This window comes from Catharus ustulatus, chromosome Z (assembly GCF_009819885.2).
Source record: "Catharus ustulatus isolate bCatUst1 chromosome Z, bCatUst1.pri.v2, whole genome shotgun sequence".
NCBI classification, from domain to species: Eukaryota; Metazoa; Chordata; class Aves; order Passeriformes; family Turdidae; genus Catharus; species Catharus ustulatus.
The window spans coordinates 46,152,428-46,175,589 of record NC_046262.2 but is presented as its reverse complement, the minus strand read 5'-3'; the positions used below and the strand labels follow the sequence as shown (position 1 = coordinate 46,175,589).

At 36.2% G+C, this 23,162-nt stretch overlaps 1 protein-coding gene across 8 annotated transcripts in view; it reads left to right on the top strand.

Annotated features, from left to right (window-relative positions):
- The window catches only part of FAM172A (family with sequence similarity 172 member A), a 298,225-nt gene that overhangs the window by 150,956 nt on the left and 124,107 nt on the right, over window positions 1–23,162 (top strand). For all 8 annotated transcript variants that reach the window (XM_033084694.1, XM_033084695.1, XM_033084699.1 and 5 more), the window contains exon 7: window positions 8,380–8,598. In XM_033084694.1, the coding sequence (XP_032940585.1) occupies window positions 8,380–8,598 (219 nt within the window). The remainder of the gene's footprint in view (window positions 1–8,379; window positions 8,599–23,162) is intronic.

Here is a 23,162-nt window from a genome sequence, read left to right as displayed (position 1 = left end):
AGAGTCCCAGGAATGAAGGTTTTACTGTCCTCTCCTTCTAGCATTGTAAATCAGCTGTATAGCAGAGACATAAGGCATTTTAAACTTTGGATCTAATAATACCTTGTTTAGGCATTTGCAGCAATACTTGTCTATTGCTTCATAAATTCAAAAAACCTTCAGGATTCAATAGTGATAGCCTTTTTAAGCAACACAAGACCAGACTGCATGTGATACTAATTAGCAAAGTATTTTGAATAAAGAGTTACTGACGTTTAAAAAATACCTGTGTGTTCTTGCTATGTGCTGTGTCTTCGGGAAAGCTTAAATATTCATAAAACAAAGAGAATTTGAGAAATTTTTTTAATAGAGTCCCAAGTGTGTCAACATTTCACACAGTGTTATTCAACAATATTTTTAATTTAAAACATATTAACAAAAAGATTTTTAAGCTGTGTTTTATGTATACAGAGGTAAAAAGAATTGTTATGTTACTATGAGGTAGTGTAGCATTTTGTGATTATAAAGATAATCTGTTTTAAAAGTTTTTACCATACAATGAGCAATATATATTAGAATATTTTTATGTTCTTAGGAACCTCCACAGCCATAAGTTTACCAACACAGCTGTTTGACCCAGTGACATCATGTTTTGCACATTTCTGCATTTTAACGAGTTAGTCATTTAAAAGGTTAAAAAGAAACCATTACTCATAAGTAATTAAATTATTTAGCAGAAGTATATGGGAAGGTCACTATGGGAAGGAAGGAGCATCAATGTACCAAATTGCACCTGTTTGTTGAATATAGGTACAAACCAGAAGCTTTACTGATAGATTACAATTGTCTGTTTTCTCAGGGAATTAGTAAATACAGGCACATGCTAAAAGCAGCTGCATTCACTGTCATTGAGATAGAGGATTTCTGGTCACAAAAGTGACCAGAGTGGAGTTGTCTTTCAAGAGTTTAGTTAACTGCAGTATTTTACAGAAAACACTTATGTACATGATGTGTTTTTCATTTAGAATATTGAAATACACACCTATCAAGGGATTGGCGTTTAATCCTTTCCCATGGTAGTTTAATATATATATATAAATTTCTGGAAATGAAAGGTAAAGAATAAGATTTTGGCATCTTGGGTTGACTTTCTTCAAGCTCAATATTTTACAAATCAGAAAAAGCCCTGAGCCCATTGAAATATCTGGATTTCAGGAAGAGAAAGTGTTTGTAAAGATATTACACTATTACAAAAGCAAAGGAAGAAAGGTTTATTGTAGAATAAATTGTTACTTTTTCATGTTCTTTTACGTAGAAAATACACACTTAATGACTATTTGGGGGTACATTCATCATGAAGTGCTAATGAGAATAATCAAGACTTACTGTGACATTTTCAGGGAGAAGGCAAAGCAGATTGAATAATGAATTTGCAGTTGAGAACTTTTACTATCAGCTAATGGGATACTTGGAAATACCATAGAAACATTAAAAAATCCTGCAGTCCAGCTTTGCAGCTGTTCTTACTTAAGCATAACTGGGGGGTAACTGATATTCTCCTTGGTTATTGATAGATGGATTAGAACCAATAATTACTTTTTATTCATGTGGGCTTTATTAAAATTGTTTGACTTACTTTATTTCTGGTTTGTTACTTTCAAAAAGTTCTATTTAAATGTAAATAACATTTTCATTAAAATCTTACTTCTTCTTTCTTGTCCTTTGAAGCATTTGAAATTTTTGTTGGAAAATAGTTTAAAATAGTTTTTTAAGGCCATAGTGGAGAAGATGAACTTCTAGAGTATGGACTTTAATTACAGAGGAGGTTCCTATAGGGTGCCTTGAGGACAAACTGGTGGGTTCATTCTTTCAGAGGTTGTATGGGCAACCCCAAAACTGTTTGCACTTAGTGAAGAAAAGCAGAATCTGATTTTACAGCCTGGGCAGTTGTTGTGGACAGATTATTTGCAGCTCAGTGTCCTGCTTGCCTGTATGGCTCGGGTGGATTCGCTTCCATTCAGTCTCCCGTGATTTCTACAAATAGCCCAAATCTCACATCAGGGAGAGGGGGGGGTCTGTTGTTCATAAGACAATGTTTGAAGCAGAAGCTGAATGTGAACATAATTTTGTTAATTCACAGAATTAAATTGATGCTGTAGCATAGTTTCTTGTTTCTCACTTGCCACGAGAAATAATTTTCTGTTGCAAATCCTAGTGAAACTAGTACTTGTAAAGGCATGAAAGTTCCCTATAAAGAATACAGTAAACAACTGAGGATCTTAAAAATGTTTTTAATTCATGGATGTTTTTATTCAGTTCTGACCTTGCGAACAAACAGCATAAAACAGGGTTGCAGATCTAGCACATAGACATATTTGGGTTGCTAATTATAGAGAGATGTAAAACATAAATTCTTTTCAAAACTTTTCAACGGTAAACTCAAAATATGGGAACAGCCGTTCTGTTAGGTTTTTGTAGCCTTGAACATTGATTTGTTTAGTGTAGCTGCACTCGCACTAAATTAACAAATAGTAAAGTAAGACAGTCATGGCATGTTAAATAATTTCCAGCATAAAGATGATGAAATAAAATAAATACAGTTCTGCATGCAAATAAATTTGAATGTAATGTAGTGACAAATTGGAAGGCGGTAACAAAAAGGTAATGAAGAGTTTATTGTTTCTATAGCTCCAATAACAATTAAAAGTTAATTACACGGCAGGTGGCAGTTTGGATAAGTGTAAAGTGAATGTTTTGAAATAAATAGCACCTGGGTGACCTGGGATGTCAAGGCTCTAGACAAGGGTGTATGTTTGCCAATAAATCCTACATGTTTTACAGACTCCTCAGGGACCAGGAGAAGATGCAATTTCACCTTTTCTGTGCCAAAACATTTTAATTGTATCTTCTTCTAAGTACAGCGGTTCAGTAACCAAGGAGCTGACGTTGATGCATGTGTTGATAAAGCTGCAAACATTCAAAATGAGATTAACAAAGATTTTGAGGAAAGGGTGACAGCTAATTTTGTACAGTATTCTGCATCTAATTCAGGTCAGTGCAGTGATTGAATATTTTATAACTACTGTGTCATCTAGAAAGACTTTTGTGATGCTCTGTGTGTTTAAGGATTTGTGTATATGAAAGTACAGTTCTTTATATGTCTTTCAAGCAGGTTATAACTTCTTTATTGAACATCTATTGGTTGTAGCTGTAAACAGGTATAAATCTAAGCGTTTAGAAACAATTTTGCATATCCATCTGCATTAATCACAGTAATAAGTTATTTTTGTCTAATTCACCTTGAAAATGTTAACTTCAGATGTGAAATGGAACCAAAATTACCATGCACATTTTGTGGCGTTACTTAATATTTACAAAAAAATTGGATGGAAAGTTACAGTAAGTGTATTTAAATAATCAAACTGTAGTGTCTTTGTATTATGTGCAATCTTTTGAGAACATTTCAGTGTATTTTGGCTCTGTTCTCCTCCTTGTTTGAAGGTAACTCACATTCTTCCACTCCTTTTTGTTTGTGAAATTTTCTCCTCTTTTTTTCCACTCAGTTCTCCATCTGCTTTCACTTTTGTTTGCTTGGGCCGTCTCTCATCCCAACTTGATAATGAGGAATGCAGTGTGACCCTGACCTCTATCAGCCCATGCGTGACCTTCTGACTCACCCGCATAACCTTTGACCTTCTCTTTGACAACTTGATTAATTACCCTGTGTTATGATTTATGAGTAAGTGCTATGTAGAAATAATAGACAACAGGTGGTCCTCTAAGTTCTTTTTGTGGTACATTTTCTTTTCCTGCCTGATGAGCTGTTTTAAGTTTGGAACTTAGCGGGACAAACTGTGTTTGGTAGAAGCATGGCATTTTTACACACTTGGACACAGCGCTGGAATTCAGGTGGCTGAGGTATATCAGCAATGGAAATATCACAGTATTAGCAGGGTGCAGTTGCCAAAATTCACATTGGGTGGAAACAGAAAGTGGAATCAACTGACATTTCAGGCATTTCAGTCACAGGTCACGTCTTGAGGAAATTGCTCAAATAATGGAGGGGGCACTTTTCAAGCTGAGCTGCATCTCCAACAGCTATGTTTACTTTAACGCTTCACTAGTGACTTCTGATTGGTTGTCATGACCTCATCCTGCTGTTGCACCTACAGTGTTGCAATAGTGACATAGATGTACCCTTCTTGCAGTAAAGATGGGAAATGAACAGAGCACACTTCTTTCAGAAAGATGAATGGACATTGCTGTGTCTGTTTTAACCAACAGTGGGTTTAAGAGCAGATTGCTGTGAATTATATTTCCCCAAGGAATTAATTCTGGTTTTGCTGACAACTATCCAAATAGAAAACTGAACTTGAAAATTTAGGTTGATCAAACATTGGAAAATTATCTATTTCAACTCCTTGCTCACAGTCCAAAAAGATAGTTACATAGGTCAAAAGATACCTCTCTAGCTCTGACCTTTATTGTGGCATATTGTGTCCCACCCTGGAGCACTAATGTGCAGCTCTGAATGGTTTCAGCTCATTACTCATGTTCCAGGCAGGTGAGATTTCAAAAGATTTGGAGTTTACCTCAAGTACTTTGAGGTTCTTTTTTTTTTAAGCTTACCCCCTTGGACTCCCATTAAGAGGTAGAAAATACTGCCCCATTTCTGGCTCATGTATTACAAAGGAAAAGGTCCTTCCTTCTACATCGTTCTGTCTCAGTAGTATAAGTATTGCAACTGAGGCTCATGAGTCTTTTCAACTCTTCACTTAGTAAATGTGTTTTTCCTTTCATCGTCACAATCCTCAACCTCCAGAAGCAGCAACCTGGTGAATGGTAGAAGTTAATGTAGATTAAATTTTGCTTACCTTGAAGCATTACCACGTGAGGGGAAGAGAAGTTAGCTGGGTGCTTTAGTCTGAGAGAGAAACTGGAATTTTGTAGATTAGAGGCTGGGAGTTCCATTTGTTAGTGTCTGCCATAATTATAAGGTCTTATCACAAGTACACTGATGGCTGAAGATTGATGGGGATGAGGGGTTAGTGTCCTCAAAGCTTAGGTTTTTACCATGAAAAAACTTTTTGGAGAGTGGTTTCTCTTTCTGTTCACACTGGTACTGCAGAAAGCTATTACATTGGAAACTACTATTGTTAAAAACTACTATTATTACCTAATATTTGCGTACCACCTCCTAACATTTGCGTACCATCTAACACCACTGGGGGTGACAAGATTTAGATACCATCCTGGATGGTTGGTACCTAAGTAAGTCATAGGTCACTATGTTTTAATAATGATGTAAGCTCATCATGGCTGAAATTGGTATTTTTAGTGACATTGATTTGTTTATTATAGTTGCACTAGCACCAAATTAACAAATAACTAAGTAATACATAGTAATAACACATTTAATACCATCCAGCAACAAGACTCTATATGGTGAAAAAAGATTAAGACAGTCCTGCATGCAAAGAGATGTTTCTGAACAGGCCTTTTGTTTTAAAGGATGCTTTTTAATGAATGTGATTTTTGTCTATGTTAACAGTTGTGCCAAAGACTGTATCTTGTCTGTTATTAAATTTTGCTGAAGGCCTTTTTTAAGGTGTTCTGAGGTTTGCACTGACTTGCATGCTTCTCAAATTCACTGCATTAGAGCTCCACCTTTTTTTTCATTTTCTAATTGCACTAAACTTTAATGGTGTAGCTGCGCTCACATAAATCACTTTATTTTTTAATTAATTGAACTTAAAAGCCATATTGTTTATACGGATGTTATTTAAAGCAGAGTATTTCTTTTCAGTAGAAAATGCTCAGATAAAGGATGAATGAGAGAGGTTGTAATTGGGTATATTTTATGAGTATTTTTTTTCCATGTTGATTTTTATACGTTACTCTCTAATCTTCTTTCTGGTGGCATTGTTTTCTTCTTGAAATTCAGGATGCAGAAGTACAAGGGAAAGGGAGGTACACCATATCATGGAAGTAAAACAGTCCAAAAAGAGACTACTTTCCAAAGGGAAAAGCTTTCCCATAATAGAGAGGGGAGAAAAAAAATCTTAGTTCAGTTATTACTTAATTGTCTTAATTCTACTCACAGGAAAGGCCTTCTATCTGGGAGAAATTGTAAAAAAAATGTGAAGGGTCATGTTGCAGTTCTTAAAATATATTTAATAAAAATCCTTTAACTGATATATAAAATAGTGAATTTTAAAATAGAGTCATATTTTACCTGTTGATGTTTATGTGAAAAATTGATATTGTGTCCTCATAAAATAGGACAAATGAGTCACGTAATTTAAAGTTACATAATCAATAACTTAGACAAATTCCACTTCTTTGATGATTTGAGTGACTGTTTTGTGATCAGGTTGAAGTGCACAGAATTTCAAATCCCTGTAACACTTCTAGATCTGTAATAAACACATAAATTTTGTATTTCACATTGTGTAATAAACAAAACAAATCAATACAGAGAATGTCTCTGCTCAAAACAAGAAGGTCAAGAAGATGGAGAGCCCCAAAACTACCAGCCTACCAAGTACTGCAAAAACTCTTGCAGCAACAGGCTCAAAAGCTATCCTTTCATCTGAGATCTGCAATTTAGGAATGTTTGTAAGCCACATTCTTCTCTGTGATGGGCTTTGAAATTTTCCAAGCTATAAAATTAATGCACTCATAGTACAGCATTGTGCATTAATATGGCCAGGCATGACGTGGATAGATTTTAAAATTTGTATTTCACTTTCTGTTTTCTTTCATCCTTTCCTATTGTTTATTTATGTTTTGCCTGATTGTTTATATTTATCCCAGTTGAATTCATGGCAGGCAGGACAGGAGAATCATGTAACAGGAGACCCCTTATGGTGCTGCCTCTAACAAGAAAACAATTTTCTCTTTGGCCTGTTGTGACCTTTTTTGACTGCATCACTTATGCCGGAGGTAGAATCCTGAATGCCTCTATTTCACTCTGTTTAGCAGAGTGCAACTGTGCCCTTTAACTTGGTCTTTGGTGGGAGGAGGCTCTACGGCAGACGTTGGAGAAGGGCACGAGAATAAGGGGTAGGAACTCCTTTCAAATGTGATTTTGATAACTAGTCGAGTGTGTCCAACTGTAGAAAATCACTGAGTGACAATCTGTCTACCTGACAGTGGCCACAATGAGCTACAAGGTTTGTGAATGGCTCTGCAGATTAGAATAAAACAAACCCAAATAAAGTATCTTTTGTTGGGGTGGACTTGGTTTGCTCTGGACAGCTAGGTGATCTCTTTTGATCCTCATGCCTGGACCGAGTGAAAATGAAGCACCAAGTGAAAAGCTGGAATAAAGCTGTTCCATTAGATAATTAATACAGATGTTTCCAAAAAGTAAGTCTTTGTTAAAATCTACTTCTAAAGGATAGCTTGATTTTGCCTGGGATCCCATGTTAACTTGAGGGACACATCTGTTAAATAGACATGCTTCTCTTTTGTCCTTTCATTTACAATTATGTCTTCCACAAATATTACGATTTTTTGTGATTCACCATCATTTAAAAATAATATTTGATTGGCTGATTTATTCAAGATTTCTCATTCATAAATTCATATTTTTTCAATGAGCTCATTTCCTGAGGCACAAAATGTTCCTTATATGTTCAAAAGCATCCTGCAGGTCACAAATTTGCTCCTGGATTTGTTGAATATGCAGTATAATCCCAATGAACTTTCCCAGCGGATTTAAAGGTGCACTGAAAAGTCAGACCTACCATAAAAAGCTGACTTGTAAGCCACACCACTGAATCAGTTTTGGTATTGATTCATTGTAACTGCTGCTATTTGCCTCTCCATGGTATGCTTATTGTCAGCTAGACAAAAGGTTTTACTATTTTAAAATGTAACAAATAATTTTCACATACTTTCTTTAATGTATCTATCTTGATATATAAAATCTCTCAATCCTTCTTGTTTTAAAGGTTTTTGCTGGCTGGGCATAAAGCTTTTTATTCATTACTATGTAGAGTTCTTAAAGCAACATTTTGCTTTTAGTTCCTGTATTGTTTTCTGAAAAAGTCATATAAAGTGCTTATGAATAAAACAACATATTAAATTATTTTAAAGGTAAAACAGGCAACTTTTCTGACACTGAGGGATGTGTATAAGTACATGCACAGATACATATTCACACATCAATATCCCTTTAATGACAGAATATTTTTAAAAACCCTTCTCTAAGTGATGTTGTGTGAAGTTGCTGAAATAAATAAAAAGTTCTAAAGAGCATTAAAGTAAATGTAAAGCATTTTCAAGCATTAAATATCCCTTTTCACATTTCTTCTTGTTTCTCTGTGTGTGTGTGTGTGTGTGTGTGTGTGTGTGTGTGTGTGTGTGTGTGTGTGTGACTCTCTTCTGAAACAGGAAGGCTATGGAGTAATAGTTCTGAATCCCAATGAGAACTACATTGAAGTAGAGAAGACAAAAGCGCAAATACAACTGTCTTCTGATATCACAGATGAACCTGCAGAAAAGAGAGAAAGAAAAGATACAATCCAGAAGGAAACAAAGAAGAGACGTGACTTCTATGAAAAGTACCGAAATCCACAAAAAGAAAAAGAAACTATGCAAATCTATATTAGAGTAAGTTTATTTTGGTTTTGTTTGCCTTTCTTTATTGATGCATACATATGTTACCTGCCTATATTGGCTAATAAACAGCATGCTTTGTTAAAAATACATTACTGAGATGACATTTAAGAGTTTATACAGAGTTCTTGGCTCTTTATTCAGTTGGCATTTTTGGTCATTTATTGATCGTGAAGTTTTGGAACTGTTACAGAAAAGTTCTTTCTAATTTCAAAGGGAAACTTCAAATAAACCCCAGAGGAAGTCACTGGTGTTATCAAGAAAGAAATTATTTAAGAAAGACTTTCTAAAAACCATTTTATAAACAGAGGTGTTCTTAAGAAAGACTTTGTAGTGAAGCTTAGGCAGCATACTAGCTTCACATGTCATGTATGCATTTATTGTATTCTATTGTATTATATTGTATTATATTGGAGAGGCAGTAGTTACAGCCTGATAGTTTTTTATCACCTGCCAAATTAATAATGTATTGTGGAAAATACCAGTGTTCATGTTGTATGGTAGCAAATTTACACTGTAATGTATTGTTTTTATATGAGCAACCATCCATTGTGTTTGAGGTAAACTTTTGAAGGTAGATAAAGGAGGAAATTTGCTAATATATTAATAAACATTTAAGCTACAAAAATTAGAGTGGTATGATGAAGAAATTCTGTCCCTTGCCCTTATCTGACTCAGTGAACCTTTGCCCTTTATAATGCTACCAGCATGGGATCATTATAACAGTGCTACCCGAGGATTTCTAATTCTTCAGGGGGCACAAACAATATTATTTGCACATTGACACATTCTGCTTCATATACATACTATTCATTATACATTCCAGACTGAGCCATACAATTTACAAAACCCTTATTATAAAAGTTAGTATTTTCATTCGATAGTTACACATCAGAAACCTCCACAGTGAAGGTAAAACAATAAAAAGTATGCCATCTGATGAGAAACAGAGAAAAATAATCCAACATGTTAGAATCATCTTGAATTTCAGTATGCCCGTGTTAATATCTTTTAGCATAACATTTTTTGTAAAAGAAATATAACTGTGAGAGTTAGCTAAAAGGGTTAGTAACTTGGATATGAGATTGTCACTAATACCATAAATATTTACTGTCTTTTGAAAAATACCTAAGTAAGGGAAACAAAGGAGTGCATATATATAAGGCTCTGTGTTTTCTGTTTGCAGATTTTTGATAAGATGCTATTCTGCCCACTAGCCAAACCCTCGTTCTTAAGAGGGATAACCAGTCTTAACTTAAGGTCCATGAAAATCCAATGGACAGTGCTGCTGTATTGTCTGAAAAAAAGTCTAGTCAGCATGCAGGTTCAGTGTTCCTTTGTTGAAAGGGAATCTTTTTTTCATAACCTTTTTAGCAATTCTACCTTCTCATGACTCTTGCCTGATGAGGCGTGAAATTTGGTTTCAGGAGGCTTGACCCCCGAAATACAAAATGTATTGTTCCATTCCATTTTCCTTTCTGCACAGTTCTATGCTTTAAATATGACTGTTGATGTTTGCTTTATTTGATTTTCTTCCAATCAACGAAAGAAGTTGTGTATGTTTTAGTGAAAGTGTGGTTGGTGGTCTCCTTCCCAGGCCAATTAATTGAAATTGGGTTTTCTGTTGAACTTTGTGTTATATTCTGAAATTATTATTTGGGGGATTTTTTTTCTTAGTATACTCCAGTACAGACAGTTTTCTGAAACAGAAAGAAAAACATACCTGCTTTAGTGTATTGTGGGACAAATCAATGCAATTTCCTTGCTAACCAGTTTCTGAAACAAAACTGGACCATCAGTAGGGTTCCATTTCCTCTATTGGTTGGAATTGCTAAGTGTGTAGGTGGTTGCAAGAGGTGCAATGTCATATTTGCAATTTTCTTACCTCCAGTGCTTGAGTCCATAGGATTGCTCTCTGCCTGCACCCAGGAACTTGCCTCCAGGCTGCTGTGGGAATAGTGTTGGTGCTGGTTTAGGGTGATTTCAAAGGGCAGTTCGGACACAATCTTACTGTATAGTATAGCATACATTTGACTCACTAGACTCTTAAAATAAAACATGCTGTCACTCAACAGCAATATTTAAGCATGGTATATGATTTGTAATGATCTCATCAAAGAGTTTTGAAAAACCTGAGCAGGCCTTATGTCAACTTTGCCAGGTAGAAAAAAGTATGGATAGACTAGACGAAAAATTTCCTCACAGGAAGGCTTTAACTTCGTCCAACATCGAAGGGAAAATACGGTTATGTCAAATATGCTGGAAAAATTGTTTCAGGCTGTTAAGCAACAGGAATAAATATCCTCAGTTGCGTTCTAATAGGGTCGCTGAGATCTATTGTGATCTAATGAGGAAATGCCATTTGAACAAATTAAAGCTGTCTGGTTGATGCTCCCACTTGTGCAGCTAGATTTTCCAAGACTTGGAGAATTAGAACTCTTCCTCAGTAATTATGTTTAAGCATTTTCTTTATTTTCGTAGTCAAAAAAAAAACCTGTGGTATTCAATAATATGTAAAAGCTGAGTCTTGAAATACAAAATATCAAAATGCACTCTGTATCTTTGTACAAGATGAGTATAAATAAAAACGACTGTGGCAGTGTGTAATGCATTAAGCATAGTGCTCTTGAAAGATCAAAGTACTTACTGTTTCATGCTGGAAGTTTCCTTAACTATGAAATAATGTACTTTCTGGCATACATTATGGCTTGTTAAAGGAACTGATTTGGTCTGGGTAATAAACATCATGTCAAACATTATGGCAGGAAAAACTGCTTAATATGTTTTGTAGTAAGACAGATTTTTTTGTTCTTGAAAACATCTGCCAACTGAATTCACAAGTGAAGACAGAAAATGTCATCAATTCTGTAACATTCTTGTAAATTTTATTTCAATTTTAGCAATGCAAACCAGGAAAAAAAACCCTTTTTTTATAATCAATTGACTATAATACTTTTATGAAATAATTAAGCACAAGCATTTTACTTTTATATAATGTGCTAATGAATACATATGAATTTTAATACTCTTACTGTTCGGATTTTTAACAAGCATATTGACAGATCATTTTAAAAACATCTGGTTTTTAATGTGTTGAATGGAGGATTGAGTAAAATAGCTAAATATGTACACACATCCTTTTAAAAAAACATATTTCTATCCTTAGTTATAAATATTACCATTTTTACTTAGACCACCAGAGGCTGCTCTGTACATATGGGCTAATTCTTTCCCCCCCCAGAAACTTACTACCCTAGCCAACCTTCATTTGTTACTGAAGTAAACAGAGAATTTGTTTCTCTCTAACCTTTTTCTGTGGAAACAGATCATACATCCTTAAATGTGACATGATCATTCCTTCCATTCTCAGCCATCTCCCATTCTCTACAGATTTTCACACTGACAGTATCCTTTCTATGCTAGAAGATACTTAAAAATGTAAATTAGTATTTTCCCCCTTCTAAACTACATTCACCACTTAAACAATGTTCTGAGTAGGTCTGAAATGTCATGAAAGAAAAAGTATAAATTGCATAATTTTGTAGTAATTTGCAATAATGTTGTTGCCCCAACAGTTGAAGGAAATCAAAGAGGCAACCAAGCAAGAAGTAGAATTACTTTTATCAGACTAACTAATGGGATCAGGTTTTGTAGACAAAAAGGATAAGCTTTTCCAAAGCTTATATGCTAGGAATTTTGTCCTTTTTTTCCCCACTGAGTTTATTGACTTGAATAATTCTTATTACAACTATTATATTTACTATAGCGCAATCTATAGTAGCACCGTTTCTATTAACAGCGTATTAATGAAAAGAATTTTGGATGTGACATACTTTTCATAGTTTCTGTCTTCTGTGAGAGATTAAATCAGAAAAGATCATTTGCAACTAGTTAATCTGTTTTACTGAAAATGGATGCATCTGGATAATATGTCAGTATTTAGGAAAAAGTGGTAAAAGGCAGTTCTTTTACAGTTAAGTAAGCAATGACCGCTGGCAGATAGGAAATCCTGGCAGGCATGCAAGCACAGTTGTGTCATTTCTGTTCATTGTTCTGTGTGGCTGACATGAAGGTCACAGCCAGAGTGTCCGCTTGTGTGGGATGACCTTTCAGAGCCGTGGATTTCTTTCACTGAAGATTGAGCCATTTCCCGACATAGCTGCAGACCCACCGGCTGCCGGTTTTGCCTTGTGGCCAACTCTGGACCTATGACCTACCCTCTGACTTGGCAAGGTGCACACCTGCTCTTATCCAACACCTATGTGACTACATCAGCCTGCTGCTGAGACAAAACTAATAAGCTCTTATTCCACCAGAGGAGACAAAATGACAGGCTCTAGGCAAATAGCTCCTGAGAGGTAAAGGACATACATGTTCAGCACAGAGAATGTCTATGGCAAGCATGGGCATCAGGAGTGCAGCCTCTATAGTCTTGTGCTGCATGTTTTGTTTTCCCTTTTACAGCAAACGCCTGTTTTGTTTCTCCTTTTACAAATGACAGCGTTACTTTATATATACCTCTGAAATTTCACATGGTTTTTACTCTGCCCACTTTTAAAGCCTGTTACTCCTTTATGTTCTTGAGAAATCTCCTTCACTTGTAAGCAGCTGCAAAATCATGCGGATAGTAAAAAGCTCATGAGAACTGCCTAGAATGCCACCATAGTGGTGTTGTTCTTGCCCCATGTACTACTGGGCACTGGGCATTCAGAGTTTAGAAGACACTGCAGTTCAAGTGCTGAACATAAATGTATAGTGACATTCTGAGTGCACCAGGAGCACCTCTCCAGGAGAGATCCAGACTTGCAGAACCTGTGCCACCAGAGGCCTGCACCACCCTGGGCCAGCAGCTGGAAGCCAAACATCTACCATGACACTTAGAACGTGCAGTTAGGCTCCCACATCATTCCTAAAAGGTCAGATAAGCTTTAACTTCTTAGAGTAGTTTATGTAAATCAAGAATAATATATATATATGTCATGTTTCATTCTATAGATACTACAGTGAACAGGCATCTTACATTGAATAGCTAAACTATGTAGAATTTAAACTAGTGTTCAATAATTTATGCATAGGCTATTTAGCATGAGCAGGTAACTTGGGTATTTTTTTTAATCGCGAGATTATAAAGAATTCTTATAGTACATTTTGCATCTACTAATCCTGGAAAGTTTTGTCTTCCTGAAGCAATTGAGAAATCAGAGACACAGATAATCACTGAAGGGAAATTCTGTATTTCTTCAAGAACACCCTTGCCTCTTCTGTCTGCTATATCCCCTCTTTGTTCTGCATTTTACAAGTATGGTTTAATCAAAGAAAAGGAATAAATAGGGACCATCTAGCTTTGTGTCTTTCACATATTTAATACACGATGCTAATACAAGTCAGAAGAGTCCTCCTACCTTTCAGATGACATTCAGGCTCATAAATATGGTCAGTTCATGGGGTAATGGTGAAGAAAACTGGCTCAGCAGAATGTACGCGTTGATGGGAAAAGTGAATAAAATAATTCAAACATCTTGAACTCTTGATATTACCTGATTTTGATTGTAGAGTGACTGCAATGAAGGACTGCAAAGACCTTCTTTGCCAGTATCCTTTGTCATTTATCTAACAGAACAAAAGGATTTTAGCTGATATCCAAAAGCAAGGATAATATTCTCTAACCTTCTGCACACAGTTGCATGTTTTGCTACTAGGTTTCAGTGTGTTTGGGAAAATTGGCAGAAAGAAATTTAGCAGTGGCTCGAGTGGCAACATACACCTTTTTGCAAAACTTGAATGTTTTTCCATGTTTTTTTCTTAGGGGCCGGTCAGCCATAAGACACTTGATATAGTGAGAGATGATAAAAATTAATTTCTGAGATAAATATTTGTAGCTGTCTTAAGTTGATGGCATTATTGCAAAGTAACCTTTTTCTATGGAGACATACCACCACACTGAACCCCTCTAGAAATATGTATGTGTTTTGGAGAGGAGGTAGCATGAGGGCTGTACTGCAGTGCATGGAGGTCAGAAAAACATTTGTGGAGTCTAGGAGCTGAATGTCAGCAGACAGGGAGCCAGGTTACAGGATGCACAGTAAGTTCAAGGATGTTTTCAACTCATCTGCTACAGAAAACAAAGTGTAAATTCAGGAAAAAATATTAAGGGAAAAAAATCTAGCTTTTGGGATTAGGATAAATCTGGTGGTTCCTGTGTAGGCTGCTTGACTGCCTGCAGCAGTGACAGCTGCCAAAGGGGCTAGGAATAGTGGAGGAAACAGGCATGGAACAACGTGGGATAAGTTACCCAGGAAGAAATGTTGATTCTCCCCTGCAATTCATAGGTGATTGAAATTTGGAAAATTATGTATTATAGCAATTAATTAATTTAATTGTAAAATTCTTACAAGTTAAGGATTTTACTAACCAAAATCCTTACTTTTTTTTTTAAATTAATATACTGTGTGATGTTATTTTGAATTATTTATGTCTTGAAGAACAAAACAAGGTTGATCATTTTGATCAGATTGCTACCATCACTCTACAGGCAAAGAAATATGCCTTATTGTGAGTTTTTAGTGTAACAGTCCTTGTGTTCTTGCTGTGTCTTAGTGAACTCCATGTCAGATCAGCACTCCCCAAGAATTAGGTTTTACCAACTTCAGAGCTGTTAGCGTCATTTCCATAATGTCCAGGCAGAAGTCATTCCTAGTCTGTTTTACAATTAACTCCAGCCATTAACTCATATAAATTTTGAGAAATCTTCCCATTCCTCTCTCAGCTGAATCCTTTTTTTATTTCTACCTCTCTAGATAAAAATGGATTCTAAACTGATTAAAAATGCTTTTGTCTTTTGTGGTCAGTGATGTTGGTAGCAGGTTTTCTCCCCTGAATGGACTGCATGCTGTTCAGACACATTGTTCTGCACTTTTGTTGTTTGTTGATTCTTATTCTCTTTCTCTGTATTTTTTGATTGGTGCTTGGCAAGAATGAATTTGTCAATACCCAGTGAGGTATATTTTGTATATTTTCAAGTAAAACTTGAATTTTTGATTGTTTTCCCAATAGAGGGCACTGCTTGGAGAGAAACTACTAAGTAAGATTGACATGCATTTAGAATTACCAAGAGTTGTGTGTGTTGAGGAGGTTGAAGATTTTCTGAGCTCTTAAGCAGCAGTTTGAGATCTTCTTGTCTGGTACTTCTAGCGAAAACATGGAGTGAAAACAGTATCATGCAAGTACATGTGCATGTGTGTGCACACAGGCACTACCTACACCAAAGCATACAAAACCTACTCACATTCTTGCATGTTTGGCATCCTGTAAACTGCATAAAGTGGCCTCTGACTTAATGTGGGCTATGACAGACATAGGATACATGAAACTGGAAAGTTTTCTTTTTTGGAAAAGCAAAGATTTGATCAGTGTATCCAACCATATAATACAGCAAGGAATTTAAAATTTATTTAGTTTAGGCAATACAACTGGTACTTCATAAGCATCTGCAGTGTGTTCTTTTGGACTGGTGTTTCCTTGTAGGATGTTTCTTCATTCCTATCTCCTATCTTTTCCACCCACTGTGTAACTGGATAATTGATTTCATGGATCTTGCCAGTTCAGCCTATGTCCTATAAAAGTAGGCAGTTACCACTTGACTGTGTCACAACCACTCTGTTCTTAACCTGGGAAAAGAGAAGCTTTAATTTCATGTAGATGTTAAGGTGACAGATACTTATTTGTTTGGGATCTGGTTTGCTGAGGAATTATTTTGATGTTATCAAATAAAGTAATGAAGAAATTTAGCAAAGCTTAGGCTTAGGCCTAAGTAATTTTGGAAGATTTCTAGGTGTGGCCTTAGGCTTTGATGCCTCACAGATTCAACTTTGTAGGACACCTCCCTACTTCTCTAGCTACTCTGCTTTTCATGTTTGAAAAATGAATAAACACATTTGATGACGGGATTGTATTATTTATTGCTATGTCCCTTGCACTGGTTACTAAGAAAAGGTAAGCTTACATTTAATGACTGTTGATTATCTTTAAATCCATTACCAATAAAGACTGTGTGTGAAATTCTCCGCAGTGAGTTGTGTCAAGCTTTCAGATGCTGCGTGCTGCTCTGATTGCCTGCGGGCTCTGACTGCATTGCCTTGAGTGAGCAAATGAGTTATGACTGTGATACATCTTAAAATAACAGCATTTGATTTGATTTAAGACCACTTGTCTTAAATACCTTTCTTTTGCTGTTTGCTGTTATTGTTATTGCTCATTATATTCTTTCACCATTTCCTTTCCCTTTCTGTTTTGAGCTGCTCTAGCTGACTTAGAGAGTTTGGCTGATGCATAAATTGATTTTTCTCTAATTGCCGCCAAATGGTGTCATCACTGGAGCAGAAGTTGAGATACTATTGTTACTCTGTTACAGTGGTGGTAAAGAACCATGGCATTGTTTTCTAAGAACACCATGAATATAGCTGTTTCTACCCAAAAATAAACTCAGCCTGAACACCAGGCTGAGTTCAGCTATGCTACACTAGCAAAGACAGATGGCAAAAGATGGCCACTAACTCTCTTGTGCTATGGTTCCAGAGAGCTTACAAAAGTTAGAAAGATAATGTTATGGCACAGGAGTAAAATAAATTATTTCATGTCCAAAGTACTGTAGTTATCTTCAGGACTTCTCTGGAGTATGTGCAAAGTCACTCTCCCTCAAATGCCTATGAATCAAGGTTTGGGGAGCTTTCACAGTTTTTACACTTCTGTGACACTAGAATTACAGAATTCCCATTTTTTCACTTTTGTTGAATGGCAGTTGTGACCAGTTCTGACTGAAAATGCTTTGAGCATAATTTGGATTAGGTGACCCTCAGAGGTTATCTCTGGCTGATGTAGTTTAGTGATTTGATATTACAAAGTTTCACCTCAGCCCTCAAAGAAATATTTGATCTATGAGTAGACTTTGTGGACACAGTGAAGAGAGGCAAATTTCACTGTCTCAGAACATTTAGTACTACTGAGATTGTGGTTGGCTATCCACAATAGGAGGTGGAGGTAATTCAGACCAGGAAGCTTGCCAAACTATCACCATGGTTAAAACAATGTGGTCTTGCACAAGTACTGCTACAGAAATGCGTCTTAAAAGATATAAATGGCTACAGACAGGCATTTTTAACAGTACAGTATTGAGCAAATATTCATGATTTCTTCAGAGATCAAGAATTTCCCCAAAACAGATCTTCAAATTGCTGAAGGACATTCTACCAGAACAGCAGTAGGAGTTTCTCCACAGATGTCAAGATGTTTTTAGCATGACCATTCAGGAATAATGAGAAGGATACAAGTACTGCCCACATCCTTCTACTTCCTATCCTTTGTTCTGCCTTCATCAGGATTTTGTCTAAATTGCTAATTTGAATCCACGTGATTTCATTTTAAACTATAAAGCAGTCTTCAGTTTCAGAAAGTGTGTAAACACCCTGTGACATTTAAATTGATCATTTCTAAAGAAGTAGATAGACATGACAGAATTTAAAAGGCTGTACTTTATTAAATCATTAGTGAAGAGTGGTTTAATTAAGCTTGTACAAAACTACTTCTTAGAAGATTTTGTCTATACTGCTATTTTTAAGGTGAGACCCAAATGCAGGCCAGTGCATTACCCTACAGGTTGCCTTGAAATCCCTGCTCAGAAACCCTGCTTCACTTCATCTCTTACACCTGTGCCCATATTCATGAAGAGTTGCTAATTACAGTAATTTCACACGTCTAAGGTGCATCCTTTTGACTAAAATTTTGGTCCAAACCCGGAAGTGCACCTTATACCCCAGAGCACCTGATATATGGACAAAGTTCAGAAATTTGCCAACCCGGAAGTGCGAGCCCGCAGCAGCCCTGAGCCGAGCTGAGCCCACCCGGCTCAAGCGGCAGCCCCGAGTGGAGCCGAGTCTGCCTGGCCCCAAGCCGAGCCAGTAAACACCGCGATAGAACAATTCCATTGCTAATTCATTACTTTGTTGCACACAGATCCTCACTTAAAAAAAAAAAAAAAAAAAAAAAGTGCACCTTATAGTCCAGTGCGCATTATATATGGACAAAGGTGGAAATTTGCCAACACTCAAAAGTGCGCCTTATACTCGTGAAATTACTGTACTTAAGAAACTTTCGTCTGGTTTTGTATGGATGCTTCCACCTCCAAACAAGTCCATGCTGCTTGGGTATTTGGTCACTGTACTAGGATACACTGAATGTGATCACAGTATGGAGGATTTCCAAGAAGTCTGGTACCTGGCAACTGTGAGTTCTTACCACTCATTTTCATTTTTATTACTTAACAAGATTTAAGGTTTAGAATGTGTTAGTATAGAAAACATTTGCTCTAATAGAGCTAACAACAAAAATAGAAAAATATTTTAAACATAGATTGTTAAACAGTGCTCTGCTGCTTATTATAAGAGTTGTCACAGCTCTTCCAGAGTCTCTGTTAGCCTGAAGATCTAGTTAATCAGCTCCTAAAGGGCAACCAGGAGTAGAGACTAGTTACACAGAGATTTCTTGGCGTAACAGTTTTTCTACTGACACCATTAAGGACAGATTCTGCAGTTGTCCAGATCTATTCTGCACAGTTCTTTTCTTCTCCAGTGCAGGATGTAGTCTGTCCTGCTTCTGTTCTTCTGCTTATCCAGACAACTTTTGTTAGGATTGTCTCTTTTGTTGTCTCTTTCCATCCTGATGTAATGGCTTTTAGCAAACTCAGACCTGAGATTATAAATGTCAGAGGACTAATCTGTAAGATGGACATGTGCATTGGAATACAGAGGAGTTCAAAGAAAGGAGCTAAAAGAACAGAAATGTTTGTCTTAAATTTCGGTAAGATCCATGTTTCCAAAACTAGTGGTTTGAATGGGAGAAGGCTGCAGTTGTTCAATCCACTTAATCTTAAAATACATCAAATAATTTTTTTTTTCTAATAATGGATTTACATGGCATCAAGGACCATTTATAACAGTAACAAAAGTGGCATCCATGTGATTTTTCAAGGGTTTATTTTTCTTATCCCACACCACAGCATAGATATATATTACATATTTAATATAAAATACATATTCTCAGGATCTTCAGTTCTCTCTGGAATTTCTGTTCTATTGTTGTTCAGTCTGTAATCTCAATAAGACTCCCAATGTTTGGCCTATGCCACCTGAGTTACAAGATTGCTCCCAATTTTCCAGTTAGGTCAACCAAAAAAATTAAGATATCATAGAGGGTTGGTGGAAAAAATTCATATCAAAACAACTTCACTGTGTCATTACGACAACCTGCTGTAACAAATGTACTTCTGTTTTCATTTATGACAGTTAATTGCTAAAATTTAATCTGACAGTGGCAAGGTGTTGGAAGAGTCCTGAAGATGTCATAGAAGTGACCTTTCTGCCCATGTGCAACCAAAAGCCATTTTTAACAAAGAGACTCAAAAACAGTACAACTTCTTTTGTACTTTGTTAATTAGTTATTGATTTGAAACAATACTCTGCAAAATATTGTCAGATAAGCTAGACACCAGGAAGGTCACAGTGTAACAGTCTAGTCCTGATAATCTTATGGTATATAAGAATTCTTTTTCACTTTGAACTTTTTGTTCTGATATCCCGAGAATTACATTTCCTGGCTTTAGCATCTGTGCTAATTTAAAATACAGCCAAGCTGTCTGTTATGTAATTGGATGTTTTGAGTTGTTAAAAAAAATTGCAACGTGTTAGAAGAAAATGGCTGTTGATCTAATATCTCATGATCTTTGACAACAGCGATGCACCACTGCTGCAATGTGAACGGCCTTGCTAATCTGTGTGGAAAAGAGCCTGTTTTAATGAAATAATCGACACGAAGGAGTCACAGAGTTCAAGACAGAGGTATGACAGGCAAGTTCTGAGGTTGTGTAGCAACTCATAGGGATGAAAGATCATTCCTAGGGTACGTTATTGTGAAAAATAACAGAGGTGCATCTGCGCAGGAAAATGGAGAAGCAGAATTGAGGGTTAAATAGCTAAACATTCAACTTTACAGCTTATTGAAATCAGAACCAACAGAAGATTTAAATCTGAATTTCAGATTGTGTTTGTCTTTAGATAATTGCTTTATAAGCTAATTACAGTTACTTCAAATACAATTAGCTATAGTTCTTTACATATTAAGGCACTTCAGCAAATCTTTTTAACTGTGCCGTAAGTAAGTAATATATTAGTTTACTTAAAGCAGTGAACACTTTGCAGTCTTTATTAAGAGAAATCAAATAGATTTGAGACTGTTAAATCTTTCTTCCACTAAAATAACCGTTCTTGAATATAATAAATAGAGAAGTGAAGAACAGTACAGAGCAAAGCCATTCTATTTCATTTAATTCACACAAAAAGATATAAACTCTGTAGCAGAGACTACAGCTGAGGTTTGTTCTGAAACCATAGCTGTTAATGAAAATACTAAGTTGTTATCTTACTGAAATGTATTGAAGTTTGTATAGATTCGTTGTTTCCTGTGGTGGGGAAGGCTGATTTTCTTTGGCAAAAGTGGTATTTTTATAACGCATGGTTATAAAAAAAAATCTGTTTCTTATTGCAGCATAACAGGAGAATAAAATAGACTTTTAAGTACTATAGGAAGTAGAAAAATAGTGCTTCTGCATGGCTTCCATTAAGAGTTTTTGAATGTTTTAAATGCGTTCATTTCCAAAGGAATTGCTTGTAGTGTTGAGAAAAATGCATGCAATCATTTAAATGACTGACATGATCTCTCTGTGTCTTGTAAAGATAGTTCTTTTTATAGAAATATTGTATTCATTTTTATTTACTTGCCCTCACAATTATTCTGTTAATTACAAGAAAAATGGTTGCTAAGGAGGAAGTCTGTGAAGTACAATGTGATGATTTGTTTAAGAAATACTCTTTTGTTCCTATAATTTGATTGTACAAAAGGCAGCGTTTGATGGGGTTCATTATGTTATAGGCAGAAATACGTTGTTGGCAGAATCTTGATCCCCGAGATTGAGTAGTTTGGAAAGAAAAAAGTACAGGGAAACGTAAAAAAATGTAAAATGTAGATATCCATAGCAGTACTGTAATGCAGCTGCCCCAGTCTGTGAGCTGCTGTAGTTGTTACTTAAATTTGAATGTGTAAGTCCACCCGCAAGAGATTGGCAGATAATGCTTAGATCATCATGGCATGGGGATTTTCTTGTGAACTGCACAGCTATTTGTCCATAGCCATGGTATGACTGTGCAGATAGGACTAATCTGAGGAATTGTTATTACGTCTTCAGTCTGAGGAGTTTCTCCGTGCAGGATTTCAAAGCTGTTTGCCAGAACATGCTGCTTCAAATTCAGCCTTCCTTTGCCTAGAAACCTGTAAATTATATAGAAAAGGGAAAAAATACACTAAAATAAAGAAGTCTGTCAGAGCTAAAAGGGAAAACAGTTTGTTTTTTTTTTCCTCAAGTAAAGCCCTCTCTGATTAATTACTCTCCTTCTTCCTATTTATTTTCTTCTGCAACTTTTACATCTCAGTCAGTCAACAATATTCTTGTGCCCAGACTGAAAAAGACAAATATCGTATTTGTGCTTGCTTACATTCTTCTCTTAAGAATAACATAATTAGCCTATTGGTGAAGATCATAATTAAGAGCCACTAAGTAACTGATTTTGCCTGATTTTTTTCTTGGTTTTGGTCTCCTTTCCTGCACTTTACTAGAAGAAACTGAGTAGTGATGGCAAGACATGCCAGATTCCAGCAGAAGTAATAATGGGAAAATCCAGACTTGAACTCAACAGCCTGATAAAATTGTCTTACACTGGCTGACAAGCAGATGCTTTAACCAGGACAATATAATAATATTTGAGACTTAATTAATTTAACTGTGAATCCGGGATTTCCTTTATAATCAGCAAACCCTTAGAGGTTACAAAGTAACTTGAATTTCCAAATAAAAAACTGAAGAAGTAAGGAGAGCATTTGAATAGAGTAGCAGCAGTTTTCACCATGCAGAGAGCATCAGATATTGCAGAGTGAAGGACACAGATAACGTTTGCTGCTTTCATTATTTTTGCACAAATCCATGTCCAAGCTCACCTCACTTAACTTTCAGTTCCATTGAAAACCTAAGAAACTCCATATACAACATCAGTCTTCTAAAAATGCTCGTGTATCATATAACATTTACATGCTTCTGACATGGTGGTACTCTGAAGGGCTGCTGTGAAGGCCCACATTTGCCAGAAAGGATGTATGGTTTGCATCAGTGGTACATAAGGCAGCTGCGACCACAGGCACCTCTCTGAAGAATAGTTGTGGGCACTGACAGTGTCTCTCTGTGGTTTTAGGGCATTGTCAAGCAGGTTTCAGACCTGTTTAAGTATTTTACATGAGGTCTTGGTGGCAGGTCCTGTGGTCGAGAGAGTGGAAAGTGTTTTGATTTCCTTCTTGTTCCTAACAGGGCAGAGGTGATTGGAGCACTTTGGAAACAGGAGATGAGAGTGGTTTGGGTTTTTTTAATCCAGTAGCTCTAGGTTTTTGGTTAGGAGCTGTGTGAT